Here is a 24,952-nt window from a genome sequence, read left to right as displayed (position 1 = left end):
TTAAAAATTAATCATTTGGGGCTGGAGAGATGGCTCAGCGGTTAAGAACACTGACTGTTCTTCCAAAGGTCCTGAGTTCAAATCCCAACAACCACATGGTGGCTCACAACCATCCGTAATGAGAGCTGACGCCCTCTTCTGGTGTGTCTGAAGACAGCTACAATGTACTTACATATAATAAATAAATAAATCTTTAAAAAAAATTAATCATTTGATAAATCTAGGAAGAATCTTCTTTCAAAATATGAGCACAAGGGGAGAAATGCAAACAGGATTCCTTAGTTAAATATTGGGTCACAGTTGCACAAAAATAAGCCACACACACACACATACACAGAGACAGACACACAACCAAGTCATGTATAAAAAAGGGGGAGTAATGCCCAGGATATATAAGGATGATCTACAGAACAACAAAAAACAATAACTTGATTTAAAAAGTAGTCAGTTGAACAGATAATTCTTCAAAGAAGATCCTTTAATGGCCAATATAGAAATGATTCTCTAAGTCGCTTGTAAGAGAAACGCAAACAAAAGTCCTAAAAACTGGCAGTGAGAGCATGAAGTGGGTCAATCATTGTGGAAAACAGTGTGGAAGTGCCTCACAAACTTACTTCTGGGGACATGTCCAGAAATTTTCAGAACAGGATCTCAAAGAAATACTGTATACCAGTATCCATAACACCAATATTCGCAATAAGGGAGAGGTGGAGGAGACCCAATTATCCAGGCAGAGATGAACACTACAATGCCCTAAAGAACCTGAAGATGATACAGAGAAATGGAAGACTATCTCCTATCCATGGCCTTGAAGAACAAAAGGGGTGAAAATGTGATCTACAGATCCAGTGCAGTTCTTTAAAAAAATATGTATGAGTGTTTTGCACATGCACCATATATGTGCCTCATGCTTGTTGTGGCCAGAAGGGAGTGATAGATACCCTGGGACTGGACAGCTGTGGGCCACCATTTATGAGGGTGCTAAGATTAAAGTCAGGTCATTTTCAAGAGCTGCAAGTATTCTGAAGCACTGAGCCATCCCTCTAGGTCCCAAGTCCTTATTCAAAATACCAGTCACTTTCTTTATAGAATCAGAAGAGAAGAAATAACATTATAATTTAAATGGAACCACAAAAAAAAAAAAAAAAACCAACCTTGAATACTCAAGGCTGTTTTGAATCATCAGGACACAGTAGGAAAACATCACACTGTTGGAATTTAAAATATACTGCAAAATCTGCTGTACTAAAAATTTAAATCTACTGCTACTGAAAGAGCATGATGTTCTTATGAAAACAGACATAGCCCAGTGGAAGAAGAACAAAGGCTCTAAAACTAACTCCAGTCATCGAAAGTGACACGGTTTGACAAAGGCACTAACAATATTGAAAGCACTGAAACATAAGGGGAGGCCAGGCTTCTCCTCTGCACTTGTCCAGGGAGACCTGGATACCCATATGCAAAATCAAAATGACACCATCAAACCCTGGCCTCGCCTCCCTGCACCCCTGTCTGCTGCTCACCAACTACAAACTACATTCAACTTGGATTAAAGCCATAAATACAAGACTCTCAAACCATGAAACTACCAGAAGAAAATAGGACAAACACTTCAGGACTTTAAAATTGGCAGGGAATTATTAATATTTTTTTTCCTAAGAAAAGACACCAAGTTGGCACACGCCTTTAATCCTAGCACCCAGGAGGTAGAGGTAGGCACATCTCTGAGTTTGAGGCCAGCCTGGTCTACAGAGTTTCAGGACAGCCAGGGCTGCTACATGGAGAAATCTTGTCAAGAAGGAAGGAAGGGAGGAACAGAGAGAGGGAGGGAGGGAGGGGGGGAGGGAGGGAGGGAGGCAGGCAAGTCACCAAAATCAATGGAGAAAAAAGCAAAAGTAAGCAAATGAGATTGCATCAACCAAACTGCTTCTCCAGAGCAGATGGAACAAGCCATAGTAGAGAACGAAAAAAAACCAGTGTGCAGGGGCAAGGCGCATGCAGGATGTTCTGAGCCGGTAGCAAAAAATACATATATGACACAAGAGTTAATATCCAGAATGTATCTATGGAATTCAAACAACTCAACAGCAAAAGTATCCCTCAAATAATCGAATTAAAAGTGGGCAACAAGGCTGGGCACGGCACCACTTCTTTAATCCTAGCACTCAGGAAGCAGAGGCAGGTGGATTGATGAGTTCGAGGCCAGCCTGGTCTACAGAGCACGTTTCAGGACAGCCAGGGCTACACAGAGAAAGCCTGTCTGCAAACAAATAAGCAAATAAACAAACAAGAAGTGGAGAGTATATCTAAGTAAAGACATGTAAGGGAGACATAAAAGACCAAAGGGTTTATGAAAATTCACAACATCCTTCATCATTAAAGAAATGGAAATCAAAGCCACAATGAAATCCCGGCCCGATCTAGTTAAGTTAGCTACTGTCCGAGTGACAAAGCTAACGGCTCTTGTGCTCTCTGCCGAGACCAAGTGTAAAAGCACAAAGGAAGAAGTGTTGGCAAGGGTCTAACGGGGGACACTTGGTAGGAACAGAATGGCTTTAAGGAGATCAGATCGTCACACCAACAACGCAACCGCGTTCCCAACTCATAGGAACTAAGAAAGAGAAAGAACCTGAGTACCCACCACCTAATGGATACGGAAAACGGTGTTCATGCACAATGGAATACTATCTACTAATTAAAAAAAAAAATTCTTGGATTTTTGTGGCAACACACAGGAAAGTGGAAATCACTGCTTTAGATGAAATATGCGAGCAGGCTCATTAAAATGAGCGCTGCATGATCTCACTTGCACGGAGAGAAGAAAGCGTATGACGTCATAGAAAGGGCAAGCGTAATCCTGGCTCCCCAAGGCTGGGAGCAGAAAGGAGAGGGGGATGAGCCGACCAATCAGTGAGCACCGAGTTATTGTGATGACGGCCTATGTTTATAACAGCGATGTGTTATATACCCTAGCACTGGTGGAGAGGATTTTAAACATTTCTATCACAGATGCTTTAGTACACAGGGATGTTTAGCTTAACGTGAATACAATGCATATACATATTAAAACATCAAAGTATACCTCTTAAATAAACTAATTTTCATATCAGCTTAATAATGATAAACAGAGGGGACAGTACTGGAATATCAGAAGAACCGACATTTTCAGATCTATGCAGATATGAAAAATAGCCCCTCCTCCCCCATGTGGGCATAACAAAAGCAGCAAGATTTTCTGAATTATCCACATGAATAACAAATAGCTAGATAATAAGGGTCTTATGCTGTATATTCTTTTGCAGCAGAAACTGAAATTTCTGCAGATCTCTGAAGGTGTTACCTGTCAAAGGTTTCCTAGTCTACACTGGAAAAACAAAACAAAACAAAAGACCTGATTAAGAACTGTTTGCTTGTTTCATTGGAGTAAGAAATGCTAAATAGTTCAAGTATAAATAAATTCCCTTTCTTCCACCTGAGATTATGAGAAAGCTAATTAAAAATGCACTTTTCAAACAAGATATTACTGGGAGACTGCCTTTTTTTTCCAAAGGGAAATTCAGAAAAGGTTAATAAACAAAAGGCCTTGGAACAGTACCAAGAAGTGGTTACTATGTACATAATGAATTATACAACAAGGTTGTTTCAGAGAAATTCGTTATGCCTTTATAGGTACAGGCCAAACCTGCGTGCTCAGGAAGTTAAGTATAAAATCTTTGGACTGCACATCAAACACTTTTTGTTAAATGAGTTTCTCTAATTTCTTCTTGGTGTGTTTCATTGTAATTAGTAAATGGGTTCTGTCTTTCACTATTTCAGACTAAAGGACTATATATAGTCCTTTGGTTAACATTAGGTTAATTGCATCTATCTGTCAACTCTAACAGAAGGTGACTAGTGAATTATAATAAACACTTTTACACACACACACACGCACACACACACACACAATAAATAAATATATTTTTAAAGCAGACATAAATAAGTGTGATTATGGAAATTTTAGTAGAAACTCTCCCTGTATGTTCACTGGATTTCCAAGTCTGAGTTTTCTGTGCACTATTATTTACCTGCAGGAAGGATACAACTAGTTTGTTCTTGTCACATTCCAGTATCTCTAATGCATGGAACGAAAACCACAGAAGTGAGTCAAGGAGAGAGTAACTGTCAGATAAGTGTAAGAATAAGGAAGTGTCCCTTCTCCACACGTGGCTAATATCTGACAAAGAATAGAGACCTTCCAGGACTTCACATGAAGCAGATGAGCGGGAGCTTGTCCTCTGTCACCTCTTGCTCCTTGATATGTCCTCATGTTCCTGTCACATTACTGACAGCCCTGGCCTGAGTCACACACAGCTTCCTCTTCTCCTCCTGCTCACATCAGCTCCTTAAAGGCACAGAAATGAGTGGCTGATGCCCTACAACCATTTGTCCACCCAGCCTGTGGTCCCGGGGCCGGCTGGCTCTGTTCACAGAAACACTTACTGCAAAGTCACAGCCTGTGCTTTTCTTGATGTCATCAACAGTCAGGCCTTTCCAGAGCTCGATCAGTGTCAACCCGTTTTTCTTGTCCACGTCAAACACACCCTGTAGGAAAGTCAAGAAAATGACAACCATTTCCATCATGAAAAAAAAATATATCACATGGAAGAGCTAGTTCTCTGAGTTCCTAGAGATAAGATCCAGGGCCAGAGACAGAAAACCAGGAATGAAAAAAAAATGTCCACTATAACTATTATAAATAATATCAAGTGCTCATCAGTCATTATTCTTGGTGACAATTGGCATCTTCAAGCACTGTACTCCATTGTTTAAAGCTGTCTTGCATTTGTGAAGTCATTGGGTGAAATGATCTGAAGAGGGACAGGAATGAAGAAAGTGGGAGTGAGGCACGGGGATAGTTGGGAAGAGGGAGGAGAGGGATGCTGGGTAAACGACTGTAGGAAACAACAGAAGACACTGTAGTGCCCAAGTGTACTTATGAAATGAGAGCCCAGCCGACTCACCTGAGTAGCTCTTCAAGTGTTCCCTGGTAAAGCTCTCTGACTTTGAAATTCCCATGAAAACAGGTGGGTCCCAAGAGGAGGGCATGGGAATCCACACCCACACTTTTGGTGAGCTAATCAAATGGCAGGGCTGGTATCTAAGGCAGACAGGAATGCCTACCCCAGCCTGAACAACCCACCCAGCATCATGGCCACAGCAACAACTTCTGATGATTCTGCCATAGGAGTGCTTGACTTCAGCAGAAGTCTACAGAGCATCCAGCATAGCTTTATCCCTCAGAAGTCTTCTCAGGGATTTGCTGGGATGAGTTCTGGAACATGGGGTCTCTTGTCTCAGGGAAAGCTATCTGTTGATAAGCTGTAGGTGAGACCCAACGGCTTCTATGGGGGCTTCAAACGCTGGTCTACAGGTCTCTGTGAAGCTCTCATGGGTGGGGGGTCTCCTTTCTCGGACTGAAAGGTTATATTTCTCAGGTTTTCTACAGTGGATATAACTTAAATTTACCTTTTTTTTTTTTTTTTTTTGTACCTTTCAATCTTTATTTTCAACTACCTTTGACGTCAAACCCTAAACTGTCATGTTTAAGTACACCATTAGTGAGAAGGCACCATACAACCATACAGAGGAAAGAGCACTGGCTTTTGAGCTGGCCTATCAGATAGCTCTGTTGCACAACAGCTAAGCAACCTGGGGAGCCTGTAGTCAGAGAGCACTGGAACCCCTCCCTGGGGCTGTGGTTCAGGAGCCTGTGGCATAGGAACCACATAGGATGATAACACATTCTCTGGACCATACCTGGGACAGGATGCTGTTATTACTTAGCAGACTGACTAAGCCAATCAGCTGTCACCAGTCTTTTACTTCCAGAAGAAGTATCACAGGATACAAAACCTTCATCTTTTTTCTTCCAGCAGAAATGTGTGTTCCATGAGTGGGAAAATGCTAATTTTGGGACTGTCTATAGATTCAATTAGTTGCCTTTATTCTGGCACAAAACTTTTTAAATGGGTATTTTTGTAGAAAGTCTGTCTAGAGCACCATTCAAACTATTTGCTGCTTTTTCATGTATTATAAACAACTATAAATTTATAAAAATAGAAGGAAAAAAAAAGACAACCTCCCCTGGATTATGTTATTAAGAAGAGATACAGACATGATTTCAGAAAAAGATAATTGTGGTATCATTAATATGGAGCTTCAGGAATCAGGGAGGTAAGACTGCAAAATGGCTAAATGATTTTAAAAAAACAAACCAACAGCCCTTTTATTAACATTATAACCAGGCTCTAATTGACTCTCAGATTATACAAAAGGTCAACCATATATAGATTTTTGGAAAGATGGAAACTTGAAATATTTAGAAAGAGTTTCATTTAGTAGTCTAAGGAGAAAACAAAACTTTGATACAAACAGAGAGTAAAAACCTAAAGGCTAAATTGTTAACTGCTAATCAAAAATGATACTGAAACTACCGTGTCTTACAGGTAAGTTAATTACTTTATTACTATCATAACGGCTACATTATGGATTGGAGGATTAATTTCAGCCAGGTGCTGATAGGAAAGCTATCTATTATAACCTGATCCATGTGACAGGAAACAATTACAATTGCTTTCAAAGGGCAACTTTATGGAATTCTCCTTGGAGCAGATTATAGAATCATGCATCTTATGCATCCTCACTCTCTCATCCAGCATCCTCTACAGAGCACCTGCCCTGATAGACTCAGGGAGGTAAACAAGTGAGGGCTCTGCCAGAATCTGACCACAGATGCGGATGCTTACAGTCAACCACTGGACTGAGCACAGGAACCCCAACAGAGGAGTTAGGGCAAGGACTGGAGGAGCTGAAAGGGTTTGCAACCCCATAGGAAGAACAACAATATCAGCCAGCGAGACCCTCCAGAGTTCTCAGGGACTAAACCACCAACCAAAGAAGACCCATGGCTCCAGCTGCATATGTAGCAGAGGATAGCCTTATCTGGCATCAATGCGAGGTGAGGTCCTTGGTCCTTTGATGGCACAATGCCCCAATGTAGGGGAAGGGGTGGGCAGGGAAGGCAGAAGTGGGTGAGTTCATGGGAGAGCATCCTCATAGAGGCCGTGGAAGGGGGAATGGGGTAGGGAGTTTCTAGAGGGGAGACCTGGAAAGGGGGATAACATTTGAAATATAAATAAATAAAATATCCAATAAAAAAATTAAAAAGAAATAAGGCCAGAAACCATGCCGAAGATGTATGTCTTAACCCATTGTGGGTCCATGCTACAACCCAAGTGACTTAAATTCAACTGTGGGTGCATTTCCTAAAATAAAAACCCAACCTTTTTATTCTTGTTGTTTTGGCAGACACGAAAGAAAATGAGGAAAGACAAGCGCACTCTGCTTTACATCCATCACCCATCTTGACTCCTTAAGAATGCAAACGTAAGGATGAACATACGCCTTTTCTGATTAATGCACACTTCGAAAGCTACCCGGGATTAGAGTTCCGGTGTGTGTGTAATTCCAGAGAACTGCGTATGAGCAACTCTACAGTCAGAAACAGTAATTTTCCCATTCCCTGCATCCACAGACTAATGTAATCTCATGGCTACTGGTGTGATATATAACTTCAGATGGTGATTTTACAAAGTCTCAAATGTGTCTCCAAATAAAAACAAAAGGGACAATGGTTGATGTGTGCAGAGGCAAGAGGTCGATGTGCGAGCGGACTTTACCTTTTCTGTAATGATGCGGTTGACACACTGTTTGCCCGTCAGTGGTAATGTACATTTCTCCATGATTTTATGAGCATTTCCCTGTTTGAAATGACAATAAGAAAACATTAACAACATTATTTTGGGAGTAATTTCTGATTAGAACTGGTGTGACTGTAGGAAATCCAGGAGATATTGGAGACATCAACTTTTAAAAAGTGGCTGTTTCCAAAACTTTTGTCAAGCCCTCCTCCCTCTTTAGGTAGCTATCACTCCTGGAATAACTTGAGGAGGACTCCTAGAAATTACCAGACACTTACAGGTTTACCAGGAAAACACAGTTCCACCTGTATGTACCCTCAAGCCTCAATTCCCAAATCACATGATGTGCAGTTCCAAGTACAATATCCCTTCATTATTCTCCTCCAAAGAATGGTCCTCTTAAAAAAAAAAAAAAAAATCTGTCATTGTTTGCCAAGAGTAGGAAGGACACAAAAAACAAGCAAGTGACCCAACCTTCCTCTTCTAAAACAGGATTAATTCTATTCATTAAAAAATATATAATAATAACAACAGATGCACAGAAAACAGCAAGGCCTTGCTTCCTTTGCCAACTGGAAAACACGTCAATTCTGTATTTTTATGTATTTTTCTCCTACATTTAAAGCATTTTATTTAGCATGCTATTTATTCCTTGATGTCAAATTTAGAGATTATTCACTTGTGATATATGAACACCTAATTTTCTTACAGGTCCCACTTGTAGCCCCAAAGTCCCCATGATGCTTTTCAGTCCCTCCAGGGAGGGCTGTCATGATTTGTTGTTAATTTCAACTTCAAACATTGGAATTGATTTTATTCTTACCTAGTGGCCACGCAAAGCAGACCACTGCAGAGTCAAGTGACCCCACAGGTTGTGCTCGCTTTTTCTCGGGCTATTGGTTGTTTTTTTATTTTTGTTTGTTTTGTTTTGTTTTGTTTTTCCCTTGAGATTGTTTGGGCTTCAGTTTGCTCATTAATAAAACACATGACCTGGCAAATGAACTTTTTCTTTTCCAAGTTTCTTTCAGCCACAGTGCCTTTTCTTCCAACAGAAAACCAAAGAGGAATTATGAGCAGAAGCCAGGTTTTATCCATTAGCCCCCTTCCCGAGCTCCATCCTGACCCCAGCATAGAAGTGGCTTCTCATATGCTTCTGTGGAGCCCAGCGGTAAACCAAGCAACATCAGCTCTGACCTCTTCCAGTTATGATTAAACTCCTGTTTAACTTCAGAGCACTAAGATCGTAAATGAACATTGCCTTTGAGGCTGTAGGCTGGCCTAGTGCACTACGGGTCTTGTCTTAAACACAGTCAAATGCTTCTGCATTCTTGTGAATCTAAACATACCAAATACAACAGATGTCACCACCATCGTTTGGCTGTTTTGCCTGCTTAAGCATCCACCTATGAATTAGTTTAGATCTTTTCCCCGACTGGCGTCAAACCATATACACGGTCAGAGGCAATGCATTTCAGATAACTCGACCTAATTATGATTTTGCTCCTTACAGTAACTTGTCAACTATGCAATGTACTTATAGTTAAGAAGACTATGGTATGTGCAAGTCAGTGCAAGGCATAAAAGGCATTCTAAAATTTCTGAATGGATGCATAGACAGATATATGAATGAATGAATGGGAATAGAAATAAAAATGGAAGACTATTATAAGTCTTGAATGGGTTGTTTTTTTTTAAAAAGACAAACTATTACCTTAACTTAGCCCAAACTAGTGTTGACAACATGTCAAGTGGCTAGATATTACACCTTCAAAAAGCAAGCTGTTTCTAGATCTATAAGGAAAGTTGCAGATATAGAATGAAAAATCTCCTCTCCTCTTTTCGTCTACTGTCAGCCTCCTTGTGAGATTTCAAATTCTGTATGTCACGGAAGCTAAATTTAACAGCAGAAATTAATGACAAACATTGAGCTTCTATAGCTGTCAGGTTCTCTTACATTTAATATACCTCAAATAAGACGTGCCACAGTGCATTCCAAGTCTGACTTGTAATGGAGTGAACAGTCTGTCGGCCTCCGAGAAACACTTCCCACAGGAAGCTCTCACTCGGCTCTCATTATTTGAAAAAGAGGTGCATTGGGTGTGAGGGCAGCCACGTGGATTTTAATGAACAAGCAAACCCGTTTTAGGAGGAATGATGAATGTCACCGGGACAACAGTAATGGGGCCCTACCGACACAGACCTTTTATAAACCACTTTCTGCATAAATAATATAGCATAGGTAGGAATGGTGTAGATGCCTCAACAAGGAACTTTTATACAAAACCTGGTCTTTCTTATACTATCTGTGCGAGACCAGTGTGTTCATACTTTTCTTGCCTGTCTCACTTTACAGTATTATTAGATTTAAATTAAAAGCAGCATCCAACACTTTGAAGGAACTGTTAACTGCTGTTGTTTAAACAACCTATAATTAAAATTCATGTAACCTACTGTCTAAGTCAGGGTTTGTATTCCTGCATAAAACATCCTGACCAAAAAGGAAATTGAGGAAGAAAGGGTTCATTCAGCTTATACTTCCACACTGCTGTTCATCACCAAAGGAAGTCAGGACAGGAACTCACACAGGGCAAGAACCTGGAGGCAGGAGCTGATGCAGAGGCCGATGCAGAGGCCATAGAGTGGTACTGCTTACTGGCTTGCTTCCTCTGGCTTGCTCAGCTTGCTTTCTTATAGAACCCAGGACTACCAGTCCATGGATGGCACCACCCATAATGAGCCCTCCTACCCTTGGCTACTAATTGAGAAAATGTCTTACAGCTGGATCTCATGGAGGCATTTCCTCAAGGGAGGCTCATTTCTCTGTGATAACTCCAGCTTGTGTGAAGATGACACACAAAACCAGCCAGTGCACCTACCAATAAATTCTTTATGAGCTCCTAAGTCCCTACATGAAGTCTGACATAGAAATAAGCAAAGAATGGGCTAAATTAATTTCCTCAGAACCACAGAACTAATGAAAACACGGTACATATTTGGAGACACACCATAAGGTTTAGCACACCTAGAAACCAGTGCTTGCTTGGTGTATTTGTACAGTTAGAGCAATATACTAGATGATTCCATTCACATTTATCTCCAAGACAGAGCAGAGATCAAGGAGAGATGGAAAATAACATGCACACAGATGACAGACGTCAGTCACTATTGCATTGCAACCACAAGTTGGCTCTCAAGACAAACCGTGACTGACTCCCACGTTAGCACTTTCCCAAGCACGCTGAGCCTTGCCTCGCCGTATAGTGTGACAGCTGCATACATCAGTGATTCACAGAGCAGGAGCGATCGCTGATTTTGAACGTTTAAAAATAAATTCTAATAAAGACTGTCGGTACAGTGTGGCGCATCAAACACACTGCAGGAGTTCGCTGACTAGTACTCTCATTTAATGGAGACCTGGAGGCATTTATCTGGACCTTTAAATTCTCTGGGTTGTGATCCCCTGTTGCCTTGATCTGCTTTCCTGAGACACTGAAGGTGCACTGAATGAGGAGGGGTTGAACTGATGTTTAAAAAAACAAAAGCAGGGGGAACAGGATCAGATACAGGGTGGGGTGGGGGGCAGGAGAGATGTACAGAGAGCCAAAATATGAATGGAAATAAGCAGCCTTTGGGGAGGAGGGACCCTCTAGAAAGTACCAGAGACCCGGAGGTGAGAGACTCTCAAAACTCATTGGGAGTGACATTAGCCAAAATGCCCAACATTAGGGACAGTCCACCTCCAGTAGATAGACAAAGCCTCAATTGGAGGGACTAGGTTACTAAACCACAGTTAAAATTTCTGACCCAGAATGTTCATGTCTATAAGAACTGCAGGGACAAAAATGGAGAAGAGACTGAAGGAAAAATGGAAAAGAGTCTCATGGAGGCGGGGGCTGTACCAAGGCCTGTCACTATTACTGATGCTATGATGTGCTTACAAACAAGAGCCTAGCATGGCTGTTCTCTGAGAGGCCCTACCAGCAGCTGACTGAGACAGACGCAGATACACTCAAACACTGGACTGAAGTCGGGGACCCCTATGGTTGAATCAAGAGGATTAAAGAAGCTGAAGGGGAAAGTGAGTGACCACATAGGCAGAGCCACAGTCTCATCTAACCCAGACTCCAGGGAGAGCCCAGAGACTGAGCCATCAGGAGCATGCACCAACTGTCGGAGTCCCCTGGCACATAAATAGCAGAGGTCTACCAGACCTGGCCTCAGTGGGAGAAGATGCACTTAATCCTCTAGAGACTTGAGGCCCCAGGGAAGGGGGTGGCCTGGTGGCAGGGGCACTCTTTCAAAGGCAAGGAGGAAGAGGAATGGGATGAGAACTGTGGAAGGGGGGACTGAATGCAATGACATCTTAATATCATCATAACCTTGACTGGTTTAAACTCCACTGCTTCCGTTTCCCTGACATCTTTCTCCCCTTCAAGACCTTAGGTACTTCACAATTTTATTTTTCAATGACTGTGCCTCAGAGCTTTATAGAATTTGCTTCTTTGGGAGCTCTTTAATTCTTTAGATCTCTACATGTAATCGTAGAACTACGTTTTTCAGTGATGAACAACTCTGGTTAAATGATAATATCTCTTGCTACCATAGCAGTACATTTCAGGGCATCAAAATGAATTTAATCTCATATAACCAGCTCATTTATTTTACACAACAGAATGTTCTAGGAATTGGTCATTCCCATGTCACCAGGTACTGGGAAAAATGCACCATATCACATCTCATCACCTCCAAGTCAAATGGACATACCCTTTTCAGTTGTCAGAATAGCCTCTCCAATATACCTTACATAGTATCCACTCCAGTGTCCCAAGGGCATCCCCAGCTTGGTGCCCCTTTTTGGTGGTCTGTTCTTCCTCCACCCTCCACTACCCATGTTATGATGTTCGTCTCCTATCAATTCCTAACAGCCTCCGAGCTTGCTCAAAGTTGAGACCATCCATCTCTGCAGCTACGGGAGCGAGAAGAACACTAAGTGCACCACAGTGACCAATGTGCTTTTGGATATTGCAATGTGGTTCAGAGAACTCTGACAGAGTTGGACTTACAAATACCATGTGACTAATAAGTATCTGTGGGCTGCCTGGGACGTCTTTCTAGCTCTCAGAAATATACTACCATAGTTGCAATATCTCTGAGCTCAACAGAAGCTCATCTAACAGAAGGACTTGAAAGGAGAGCACAAGATTTGCAGGGGTTAAGAGTGCAGACACACTGGGCCTGCAGTGTAAAACACAGAACATCAAAAGGAGGAATAAAATGGACTTCTACCTCTTCCACTAGCCCCTTCCTAATCGTCAAAGCTTGTTATAAGCTATCAGATGCTGAACTCTGTAGGAGAATATATAATCTTTGGTACAAGGAAGCCAATATCAAGGCTCTCTTTAACCTCAACACAGCATCACAGAAGCCTGCTTGTCCGCATGCCCAGCGCCTTCTCCCTGACCACCCCTCACCATAATGGTGAAAGCAAGCAAACTATTTTCTACACACATGCACACACTTCACTGTGGAGTGCTGTGCTTGTTACCGATTACATGACTGGCAGGTTACTGTGATGACTGAGGTGGGGCATAACAAAAAATGCATTGGCTATACAATGAAAATCAGGTGGGCAGAGTACTGGGCCAGGATGAGCTCGCTCTCACTGAGTTTATCCTCATGGGTCCTTTTAGCCTTTCTAGGTACCTGCTCAGTTCTCACGGGACACTGGTGGAGACCGTCTGTTTGCACAGAGACATTTTGCAATTCCTGAATTTTGTTACTCTGCCTATGCTTATGCAACTCATTTAAAAAAAATACAAGATTTAATCCCAGTCCTTTTAATAGCTGCTATGACAAAGTGTTTCAGATGATTAAGTAGTGCAAGTTAACAGTCAATCAATCAAATTCATAGTCATGCTAGATACTACTCTGGATTTCACAAAGAATATACATCCTGGGTTGTACAGATAATAGGGAGCTGGAGACAGGCAATGTTTGCTTGTTCAGACACAGACAGACGCTCTTCAAAAGCATCCGAAATCTACAGACTGTGGCATTGAAAATCATTTCATTATTAAAAGATCCTTTGATTATGAGACAGAGTTATTCTTGACAATACCCCCATTCTACATCAGAGGAGGTGATGAGCATCAATAACCTCCCTACGGAGTTGCTTCAATTGTGGCAAACTGGCCACGAGGGGGGAAAAATGCCCCAACTTTATCTGCAGCAGAATACTGTCCAAATAGGACAAATGGATGCAGGAGAGTCAACTACTAAGCTCTGCCAAGAGAGGGTAAGCTAGCCCTTCATAATTCCTGCTTCATTTAAAGTCGGTCAGATGTTCTGGGCCAGAAGGCTGAAGATAGATACTCCAATGTTATAAGGAATATGGGGGACTGTACAGGCAGTAAGCTATCTTTGTCATTTCTATGGTTTGTGGAAGCTGCATCATTGTGCTTCCTGCATACTCAAAAAATATCTCTTCCTTCTCAAATCTCTGATGAGGTTGAAGACTCACAATTAAATAATATTTATTCCTTCTCAAATCTCTGATGATGTTGAAGTCTCACAATTAGGTTGTTTAGGATTTAAGATGTTCTAGGCCTAAAAAGATAATAAACTATTTAAATACAAAATTCTAACTTACCAAAATAGGATAGATGATAAAAAAAATTCTTTATCTAAATTGTCAAATATAATGGGCTGGACATTATAAATATATACCATATTTTATAATTTTCATATAGTCGATTTATATCTGAGAGAAAGGGAGCCTTTTACTGGACTAAAAAGAGGAACAGTTGAGGTTTGGTCTGTTGCTATCTGTTGTCATGCTAAGTGCAGGGCCCCCAAGACCTGGTTACCCCGTAGATGAGAGTCTGCATGTAGACCCAAGTGACACTATGTGACCTTGCCCAGAAGTTATTTCTGATTGGTAAATAAAGATGTCTACAGCCTAGAACTGGGCAGAATTGACAGAGGCAGTGCTTGGTATTAAGGAGCATGCCACCATGGGTCAGATGAGTCATGAAACAATGGCTGTGAGGGTTGGCTATTTGGAGTTAAGAGCAGCCCAGATGGAACATAGCAAATTATATAATGGGAGTATTGGTTGGGAAACAGATACAATAGTATAGAAGGTAGATATCTGCCCAGCACTACAGCTTTTTAAGGCATATTATAAAGATAAAGGGTGTGTATGTGCTTTATCCAGGAACTAAAAGGTCAAAGGTGGGGTAGAAACCCCGGATAGGGATTAAATATTTCTACAAAAATTATGAATGATATTTATATGTAGATAAAATAGGAGTTAGTTATCACAGGGATACTCAAGGGAAGAGTAGCCAACTGAGACAGTGGATGTACCAAGCCAGTTCCCTGTGAAGGAGCTTCAGGGGTTTGAGGCCCTGTCTCTTCAACAGGCTCCTCCTGTTAGGGAAGCTCTCACTCTCTCTGTAAAGGCTGAACCTTGCCATCTTTAGCATCTGTATAGCAGAGCCCAGGGACAGGTAGGAAACCTTTTCCACTCACAAAAAAGAGTGAAACTTAGTTTTCCTCAGTTTAACTTTTTGACTTCCTTTAAAAACAAAAAAACAAAAAAAACAAAAAACATAGCATTTCATTGGCCACTTATATAACACAAACTTATATAGTTTAAAATTATTAGTTTAATTATAGTCTGTAAGACCAATTTTAAAGCTTTTACTGGATGTTAGATTATGTCATGTCCACATTCAGGGGTTATCTGTTTCTCAAGGATTTCTATCACAAGAGAGATATAAAAGGGCAAACACACGCAAACATGTCTCTGTTCTTAGTTTGATATTATGATGGTACCAGGGCCGTGTGTGTGCTAAGTGTACACTTTACTACAAAGTTACACATACCTCAGGCCCCTTAGAATTTTGATTTTTTTTCTTTTAAGTAGACTACTTTTCTTCCAAACTATATAGACTAATGAACCGTCAGTCCAGAAAAAAAAATGAGAAGCTTTTCAGGATCGTAAAAACACAAGCAGACACTACCTCTAATCCTGAATCAATCCAAAACAAAAGAATATTTAATTGAGAGTACTTTTTAGTGTTGCCAAAAATTACCACAGAAATCTTTTACATTTGTTCCTTTTAGTAATACATTTGGTCTAAAATAAATGAGATTAATAAGCTTCAGTCCATTTTTATAATTCTCTTTTAGAATAAAAAAAAAAAAGGAAAGAGAAGATAAAATTGGTATCATAATATCTACGAGACCTGTGCTCCTGGATGGATTAGACTAAATCAGAAAAATCATTCCCAAAGATGCATTCTCAGCTTCATAACAACACAATTATGATTCCTGTTACTCCCTCGGACCCCAAATCTCTCACTGTATTAATAGGAAAATATAAGTCTTCCTCAGAAGCAGAGCTCTCTTTAGTGTTCTCAAAAACAGAGGTTCTTCCTTTGCTTGCTTACAGTAAATGTTAAGTGCAACTCAAGTGAAGATGAGACCGTTTAGGTGAAAGCAAGATAAGTCATTTCAATTGGGAGCACGTTGTAGTTGAGGTAGCTCTGGAACATCCAGGTAGAAGTTCTCTAAAAGGGATTAGCAACCCAATTCTGGAACTCACCAGGGAATTACAGTCAGAGATAAAGGCTTTCTAGAACCACCTAGTGAAATACAATGGTTGGCACAAAAAGAATGTTTTAAGTAGTACTCCAACATGGTATAGAAGATGTAAGGCTTAGAGGCCCAGAGATGGAGCTCCAAGTCATGTTGGGAACTCATAAGGAAAGGAACTGGACATGTGTGGATCTGAGGTGGCTGAGCAGCAACTTATCTCAGCCCAGTTTTTAAAGGCCTTTGGAATGCAGACAAAATGAGAGAAGGGCAGAGTACAATAGCTAGATTCACCTCTAAATTATAACTCAAACAGTCCAGACATCACAAATGTTCAAATAGCACCGATCCCAGCCCAGTGGCATAGAGGGGGGAGGTTTGAAATCACTGCCTGCCACTGGGCTATTAAGCATCCAGGGGAAAAGATTATAACACACAATCTGAGGAAATAAAAACAGAGAGAGCTCACATTCTAAGATTACTTATTTTCAAAGCCTTTACTGATGGCTTTCTCACCAAAGCAATGGGAGGTATAGTTAGGGAAAGGGGCACAAAGGTCCCTGAAGGGACAAATCTGGGCAAGATAGGGAGAGAGGCAGGACAATGTGCAGACATCTGTGAAAGTAAGGTAGACATAGGCTGGCAGAGATGGACTCAAACTCCTAACCCAGCCACTTTTCCTACAGTGGCTTGCTTACATTCTGAACTTATTCAGGGGCCCTCCAAGAAAGTGAGACTAAGTCTGTGCAATGCTAGGCACATGTCCAGCAGCTAAGGACCCAAGTTCTTCTTTATTGCCTTTCCAGTTTTAAGGGGCAGAACGTAGAATAGGTCAGAGAAGAAAAGAAGAAAAGCATGCATGTATGGAATTGTCCAAGAGTTAACTTTTTAAAAGCACTATACTTTCTAAAACAAAGAGAGATGGAAGGATGTATAGTACAATTCTGCCTTGGTATTATTACATCCGGCCTCAGTACAGACAGCATTGTAGGTGGATGCCCGCACCTGCTGGTGGCCCCAGAAGCTGACAGAAGGCAAGGAGTCACTTGGGAGTAGCACCAGCAGGCAGCCAGTTTTTCGAAGTCTCCTTTGTTCTTATTAAAACAATGAGAGAAAGAAAGAAAAGAAGGAAAGAAGGAAAGAAGGAAAGAAGGAAGGAAGGAAAGAAAGAAGGAAAGAAGGAAGGAAAGAAAGAAAGAAAGAAAGAAAGAAAGAAAGAAAGAAAGAAAGAAAGAAAGAAAGAAAGAAGGAGGGAAGGAAGGAAGAAGAAAGATGTTATAAAGGTCTGCCAATGCACCTGTACCCTATAGGTGGGTAAGAAAGTTCAAAGGCACAAAACCACACCTGAAATACCACTGGGCAGGTAGATCCAGACACTTACAGGAACAAGAGCACAGCTCAAGACGACAAGACTACATTTCTCTCCTCTTTTAATCCCTTTGTGAGCCCTGTGCTCTAAGTTTATAAACCTGTGGGGCTGTTTGTGTGTTGTAACACAGCAGTGGTTGCCAGGCCGCCTCGGAAGAAAGGATGGGCTGCTAGGAATGGGAAGGGCTGTCAGGAATGGGAAGTCTGTCCCTTTCCAGTAGGGAGGATGTGGCAAGGTTTATATACCCATGCCATTCACAGTGAATCCAGAGGAGCAGGCCCAAGCAGCCTCAGGACCACAAGTGAGATGTGAGGACCACACCCTCAGGACCACAAGTGAGATGTGAGCTTTCCCACATAGTATTTGGAGCTTATCTAAATGTTACGTGTGAAGTCTTTTATAACTATTCTACTCACAGCTGTGAATGTGGTAGTCCCAGTACCCTGAGGCAGAAGGATGACCATGAGTTTAAGGCCAGCTTTGCCTCCAAAGTGAGTCCCAAACAAGCCTGGATATAGAATGAGGCTAACAAACAACCCCTCCCTCCAAGTTTTGAAAAAAAAAAACAAAAAACAAAAAAAAACTGAGAATTCCTTCTGCTTTGTTCAAATGAAAGGATTTGTGGGAAGCCCTCCAATTCTAGTGTGAAACAACCCAATTTCTCACTGAGAAAAGAAGGGGAGGGGGAGGCAAAGCACAGGGCCTTGCATCTGCAGCAAGCTCTAACAGGGATTCAGTCAGCTACAGGTCTGACACACCGTTTATTTTCCTCTATCAGAAATTCCAGCTGAGAAGAAAAGACTTTGGNGGGGGGGGGGATGGGGGGAAGGGAGAGGGAGAGAGAATTTGCTAAACACAATCCTAATGTTTTGAAAATGAATGTGCAAAAATAATCCAAAATAAGTCAGACTCCACTGCCTATGCGTCAACAGTACAATAACAACCAAAGGGAAGTTGGATGGAGTTCCCTCCAAACATTATGTTCCAGAGATGACTTTGATTTGATTTGCAGTTTGGCGCTCTTCCGCCACCGAGATGAGCATTTTGGATGCTGGGCAAGGCGTCTCGAGGGAGTCACCTGTGCTGTTTCCCCTTCTATTATCCTGCTATTACGCTCCGCTGCTCACTTCCCACCGTCTTCTAAACAACCTATGCTAGTTCATATTTAGGGCGGTTAGCATTCACGGCTCTCTTCGCCAACAGAACTCCCCTAGCCAACAAGCAAGGTGCAAAGCTAGCCCCGTGCTCTTATGTGGGCTGGTGCATCACTAAATCAAGTCAGGCAGGCACACGACCATTCCACTCAGACCAGTAAGCCTCGCACGATTAATAAAGGAAAAACTAAGGTCACGGCAAGCGAGGGACAGACCACCCAAGACTGACTTCGACAATCATCAGAAATCAGTGAGTCCTGGACAGAAAAGACAGTAAGCAGCAAGCAAGTTGGACTAACAGCTCCATTTGTTAGAAGACCGGGCTTTGCAGTGAAAGACAAGTCTCAATACACGAGTCATAAGACCTCAAGAAAGTGATTCTTGGCTCTGCTGCCAGAACCAAAACACAAATTGGTGTGTGTGGGGGAGAGGTAATGCATGGGGGGGGGGATATTATTAGAGGCCAGTGAGATGGCTCAGTTGGTAAGGATCCTTGTTTTCAAGGCTCACAGCCTGAGTGCAATCACCAGAACATGAACCAACTCCTCTAAGTTGTCCTCTGAGCTCCACACACATGTCGGGCTAAGTGAATGTATACACAAACAGACAATAAGTAAGTATGTACGTAAATGAATGGAGAGCTAAAGAAATGTAGTGGAAAAATAAGATATCTATTATCAACTTTATGGGCATGTACATACAAACAGAGACATGCTCAACTGGCAGTAAAAGCCCCATACATGTTAGCTATTTTTATTATCAGATTAAAGAGGGAGAATGTTGAAGATGAGCTCCATTCGATCAGTGGTTTTGGCTTACTTTGGTGTCATTGACAAATCCTAGCTATGATCACCCAGTACCAAGGAGGCACCCCATCAACTGTTGGATGGTTTGTCAAAACTGTGCTTCTTGGAACAAGGATGTTTGCTATCACCGTAGCTGTTAGGTTCTCATACATTCTGGAAAGAACCGTCCACTTGAAAATAACTACTGTTGCAGACCGACAGCCTATGGTGATTTTCACGTGACCACAGTGAGTGGCCACTATAACAATTTTAACTCAAGAATCAACACATCTTCACTGACTTCAGAGACAGTGACGACAGTGACGCTTTAACTCGGGATGAGCACACGACTGTCCAAAGGACACCCCGATACCTGGGGTCCCCCACAGTTCCTGGGGTCCCAGAGGAAGCATCTGGCCAGGCAATGAACTGCTACTTTCCTGTGGTCTTTACCTTATCAACCTAAGTGCCATCACCTTCGAGAAGCCAGAGAAAACTAAAACCCACAGTCTGGCGACATGGCACACCGAGGCTCGGCGTGTTGTGAGTCGTTTCAAATGTGTGAGGAAACACGTGTTACCTTTGCGGAGTGCTCCATGGTGACCACCACTTTGGTTTTGGAACTGGACACTAAATCCATAGCTCCTCCCATTCCTTTCACCATTTTCCCCTGTAAAACAGGAACAGAAACAAACTGAATAGTCAGGCACAGCTTACTTCTAGCATAAGGGGAAGGGCACCGTTAACTTGTCAGCACAAGTCACCGCAGGAGAAACTTACTGTCACTACTCAGTACGCCAAGCTTTGTAACCTAAAACTCTGCTATTCTGTTAGCCTATGGTTAAAGGACAATGTTCAGGATGGCTTTATATCAATATATTTATAATTGCTGCTATTATCATACTATTGTTGTGTGTGCATCTGTGTGAATGACACAAATGTATGCATGATGTGTTGCACGAGAGGAAGTTACAGGACAGCCGGGCGTGGTGGCGCCCGCCTTTAATCCCAGCACTCAGGAGGCAGAGGCAGGTGGATTTCTGAGTTCGAGGCCAGCCTGGTCTACAAAGTGAGTTCCAGGACAGCCAGGGCTACACAGAGAAACCCTGTCTCGAAAAAACAAACAAACAAACAAAAAAAAGAAAAAAGAAAAAAAAAAAAAAGAAGGAAGTTACAGGACAACCCTGTAGAGTTGGTTCTGTCCTCCCACCTCTCCATAGGTTCTCAGGATTCGATTCAGCTCATTAGGCTTGTGCAGTAGCCCCTTAACCTGCTAAGCCATCTCACTAGCCCCAGGATGAATGGTATTATTTCATTTTTACTAATTATTACTAGTACATATTTTTGTTGACAACTTAGTAATAAGACAAGTGAATAAGCAACTAATATAAGAACCTTTGTAGAATTCTTGCAAAAAAACCAGAACAATCAGATTGAAACCTTGACAGCTATGACCTTCGTGTCTTTCTTTCAAACATGTACTTGTTTTTACAGATGTGGCCGTTCCAGACACTTTCTAAGGCACGTTTGGGTTTCCTATAGAGTCACACTAGTACACAGAGGCACTAAAGGAATTCTCTCTAGAGGTGACTAACTAGTAAGGAAAGTGGTTCTGTCTATCTTTCTGGCTCTGGGCTTTCATCTTACACTTGGAAAAGAGGAAGAACAAAATAGAAAACCTTCCTAGTCAAGCAAAAGCAGAAAGGAGGTGTTGCACTCAGAAGTGCCCTGCGTCACTGATCTGTTCCTACCCACCCCTCCACCTTCCTTCATTATTCATTGATCAATTCTCTTAGATGTGCCACACACACACACACACACACACACACACACACACACACACACACATGCAAAGATTCCAACCACCTGCTCTGTCTCCTGGATACAGAGTTTTGGAAAAAACAGGTGTTTCCAAAGGTGACGAAATACATCCTCCCATGGCACAGTGAAAAGACATGACTTCTAACATAGAAACTTCCTTAACGTTTTATTTTTCGTTTATAAGCTCTATTTTCTGGCTCATTGGCCATTCATTATTCTCCAACCATCTCAGAGCTCTGAGGGGATTAAGAAAGGTATGTGTGGGTCTAAAACAGGACCTCAAATCCATCATGACCTCAGAGACATCTCAGAGGTAAACACAGCATGTAGGCAGGAATTAGAGGAGCGGCATGTAGGACAGGAGGAAGCAGTTGGACGCTTTGTGGCTTACAGCCTGCCACCAAGGAGATGGGCGGCAGCTGGCAATGGTAGAGTGGAGAGGTGTGTGGAGGATACAAGATCAGTTGGATTCAGACAGGGTTTGAGAGAATGCAAAATATCCCATTGATGCCCAACAAGGCCATCCTCTGCTACATATGGGGTTGGAGCCATGGGTCCTTCCATATGTACTCCTTGGTTGGTGGTTTAGTCCCTGGGAGCTCTAGGGGGGTCTAGTTGGTTGATATTGTTCTTCCTATGGGGTTGTAAACCCCTTCAGCTCCTTCAGTCCTTTCTCTAACTCCTCCATTGGGGACCCCATGATCAGTTCAATGGTTGGCTGCAAGCATCTTCAGATGCCCCAGTGCAGAGGAGTGTGAGGGTGGGGAGGCAGGAGTGGGTGGGTGGGGGCACACTCTCATAGCAGGAGGTGGGGGGATGGGATGGGGGCTTCTGGGGGGCCAGAAATCGGGAAAGGGGATAACATTTGAAATGTAAGCAAGTAAAATATCCAATAAAAAAAGAATGCAAAATATCCATTTAAATGTACAATTTTAACTTCTCCATCAATGCTATGACCCTTAGTCAACTGCAACTCTAACAGGTTGGTCATCAGGTCCTCAGATCTTTGTAGAAAACACCAATATCTTTATGGCTCGATAACTATGGAAAAGCCATGGACAGAAACAAGAAACCAGAAATTAACTTAATGTGATATCAATCCCTTGAATTAGAAAAAAAAAAAATTCCTGGTCCCAATACACCACAGGCAAGCCTTGAGGCATAATGAGTACAGAGGTTTGAAATGTATGACAGCCTCTAATAGGGGCCTTGCTCAACTTAACTGAATGTGATGCACACATTTGAAATCACTTCAATTAGTTAAATACTTACAGAGAACCTCCTGGGTACAGACAGAGCACTGAGCCAACAGAAACAGAACTTGAAACAATTGCAGAACATCTACCTGTTTGCCTCTTTTTAAAAGGGCCCTCTTTTTACACACTCACTGTATATAAAGTCTTCATAGCTCAGGTAAGGGAGCTGATGTTCTCTAGCCCACAAAGCACAGGCTAGAAATTTCATAACACCATCTTAACCTCTAAACACCTGCTTCCACAAGCAAAAGATGCCCAAGAATGAACAACTGTTAAACTCTGTGTGACACTGCCAAATCTCAAACCTCTCTGACCTAAACTAAGACTATGTATCTCTGCCATAAAGCCATGGTTAACCCTGCACACGACAACATATGAAAGTATATGGTATATATATATATATATATATATATATGTATAGAGACAGAGACAGAGCAATCTTTCCTTCTCTGAGAGTGGCATAACCCACTTCTCCTTATCCCCAACATGTCGATAAGTACCCTTTGCCTGGGTCCCTTCAGTATGTAATTCTACTATTACTGGGACGTTCAGCTTTGTTTTTCCTCCTGACTCCTTTTCCCTTACGCCATAAATCCCTGGATGAGGGAAGCAAGTGGCACAGGCTTGTTCTCATTGTACCAGGACAGTGAGGACACATCTGGCAACTGTGCCTGGAGAAGGGATGGCAAGAAGGGGTGACAGCAATCTTACCAAGAGGGGATTTCAGTGAACTTATCCCCACTTGGAGAAAGCAATACTGAAAAAATAGTAGAGCGGCGCACCCAAATCAACGTGTTTCTAGTAGTGACTGTAAAACCTGCAGGTATTTGGTTCTCTTACTCTTTTAGTATGCTCAACGCATTGGAAAAAGAAAACAGGATGTTTCCTACCATCTGAACTCCCAAAGGATTCCTGAAACAGAATCAACTGCTGAAGGAAGACAAATGGCTCTATCTAGACTGGCAAGAACAAAAAGAGAAGCAATCAACTATCTATCGAAGGCAAACTCACCATTATCCCTCACCTCGGGTTATCAGCATTTGTGTGAGACCCAAATTTCCTAGTTCTACTGCAGTTAAACATAGCAATGGGCCTGGATTCCAGACAACGGAAAAAGGGGGAGATAATATTTGTAACTTCAAGGTGCTAGCCCATAACAAGTCTTGTATGAATCTTTCCACCTTCTATTGTATGGACATGAAAAGGCAAAGTGAGGGAAGAACTCCTGGGTCCTTACAAAACTCACTTACTCAGAACCATGCCCTACTGTTCAGCATCAATGGGAAGTAAATGCTTAGGGTGCCAAACTGCTTAAGCAGGAAGACTAGGCCATCTTCTGTTACATATGCAGCTAGAGACATGAGCTCTGGGGGTGCTGGTTAGTTCATATTGTTGTTCTACCTATAGGGTTGCAGACCCCTTCAGATCCTTGGGTACTTTCTCTAGCTCCTCTATTGGGGGCCCTGTGTTCCATCCGATAGCTGACTGTGAGCATCCACTTCTGTGTTTGCCAGGCACTGGCATTTTTAAAGCTATGCTATTGCTTCTCATGAGTGAGAGAGAGCGCGCGAATTGAACAGATCTGTTAAGGGAACAGCTGGAAAGGGACATAGATTCCACTTCCACACTCATTTTCCTTCACCAGACTCAATACCCTATTCAACCTAGACAACAAAAAGCTAAATAAATGAGAAGATTAAGGAACTAAAAATAGTCCCTTTAAATAAATCATGAGAGATGACACTTGGGGAAGATTGCCCTGTAATGAAGAAGAGGGTTTGGACATGAATGAGCACTGGGCAGGGTGACACCAGGTGTAGCCTCTTTAACTCTCATCGAACACATATTTCTTGAATGGTGTAACTTTAGATTTGGACTGTATGCCCTCGAGTATAATGGGGAGATGATTGCTGGATGCTCAGCTTATAACCATCTCATCATTTTTCATTCTGACATAAAGCACGGAAAGTATGCAATAAAATGAGCTTGAAATGTGGTATTCTCCAATACAACAGAATCACACAACACTTCTACAGTGACAATGCTCCAACTATGGTCCTTAGTCCATAACTATCCACTTAGGATCTGCTACGCCAGTACCAAGTCGAAAATCAGAAATGCAAGGCCATTAGAGTTTTCAATAAAATTCTAGTATATATAGAATTTACTTAAAAATCAGCATTTTCAATGTATTTCGTCTGCTTTGTTCGTCAATGTAGCAAAC

General features: G+C 42.0%; 1 protein-coding gene across 1 annotated transcript in view; it reads right to left on the bottom strand.

Annotated features, from left to right (window-relative positions):
* The window catches only part of Oxct1 (3-oxoacid CoA-transferase 1), a 121,069-nt gene that overhangs the window by 3,315 nt on the left and 92,802 nt on the right, over nucleotides 1–24,952 (bottom strand). The window contains exons 14-16 of the mRNA XM_021208222.2: nucleotides 20,232–20,321; nucleotides 7,722–7,802; nucleotides 4,483–4,584 (exon numbers count right to left, since the gene is read on the bottom strand). Of these exons, the coding sequence (XP_021063881.1) occupies nucleotides 4,483–4,584; nucleotides 7,722–7,802; nucleotides 20,232–20,321 (273 nt within the window). The remainder of the gene's footprint in view (nucleotides 1–4,482; nucleotides 4,585–7,721; nucleotides 7,803–20,231; nucleotides 20,322–24,952) is intronic.

This window comes from Mus pahari, chromosome 11, assembly GCF_900095145.1.
Source record: "Mus pahari chromosome 11, PAHARI_EIJ_v1.1, whole genome shotgun sequence".
In the NCBI taxonomy this organism is placed as follows: Eukaryota; Metazoa; Chordata; class Mammalia; order Rodentia; family Muridae; genus Mus; species Mus pahari.
This window is presented reverse-complemented; position numbering and strand designations above follow the sequence as displayed.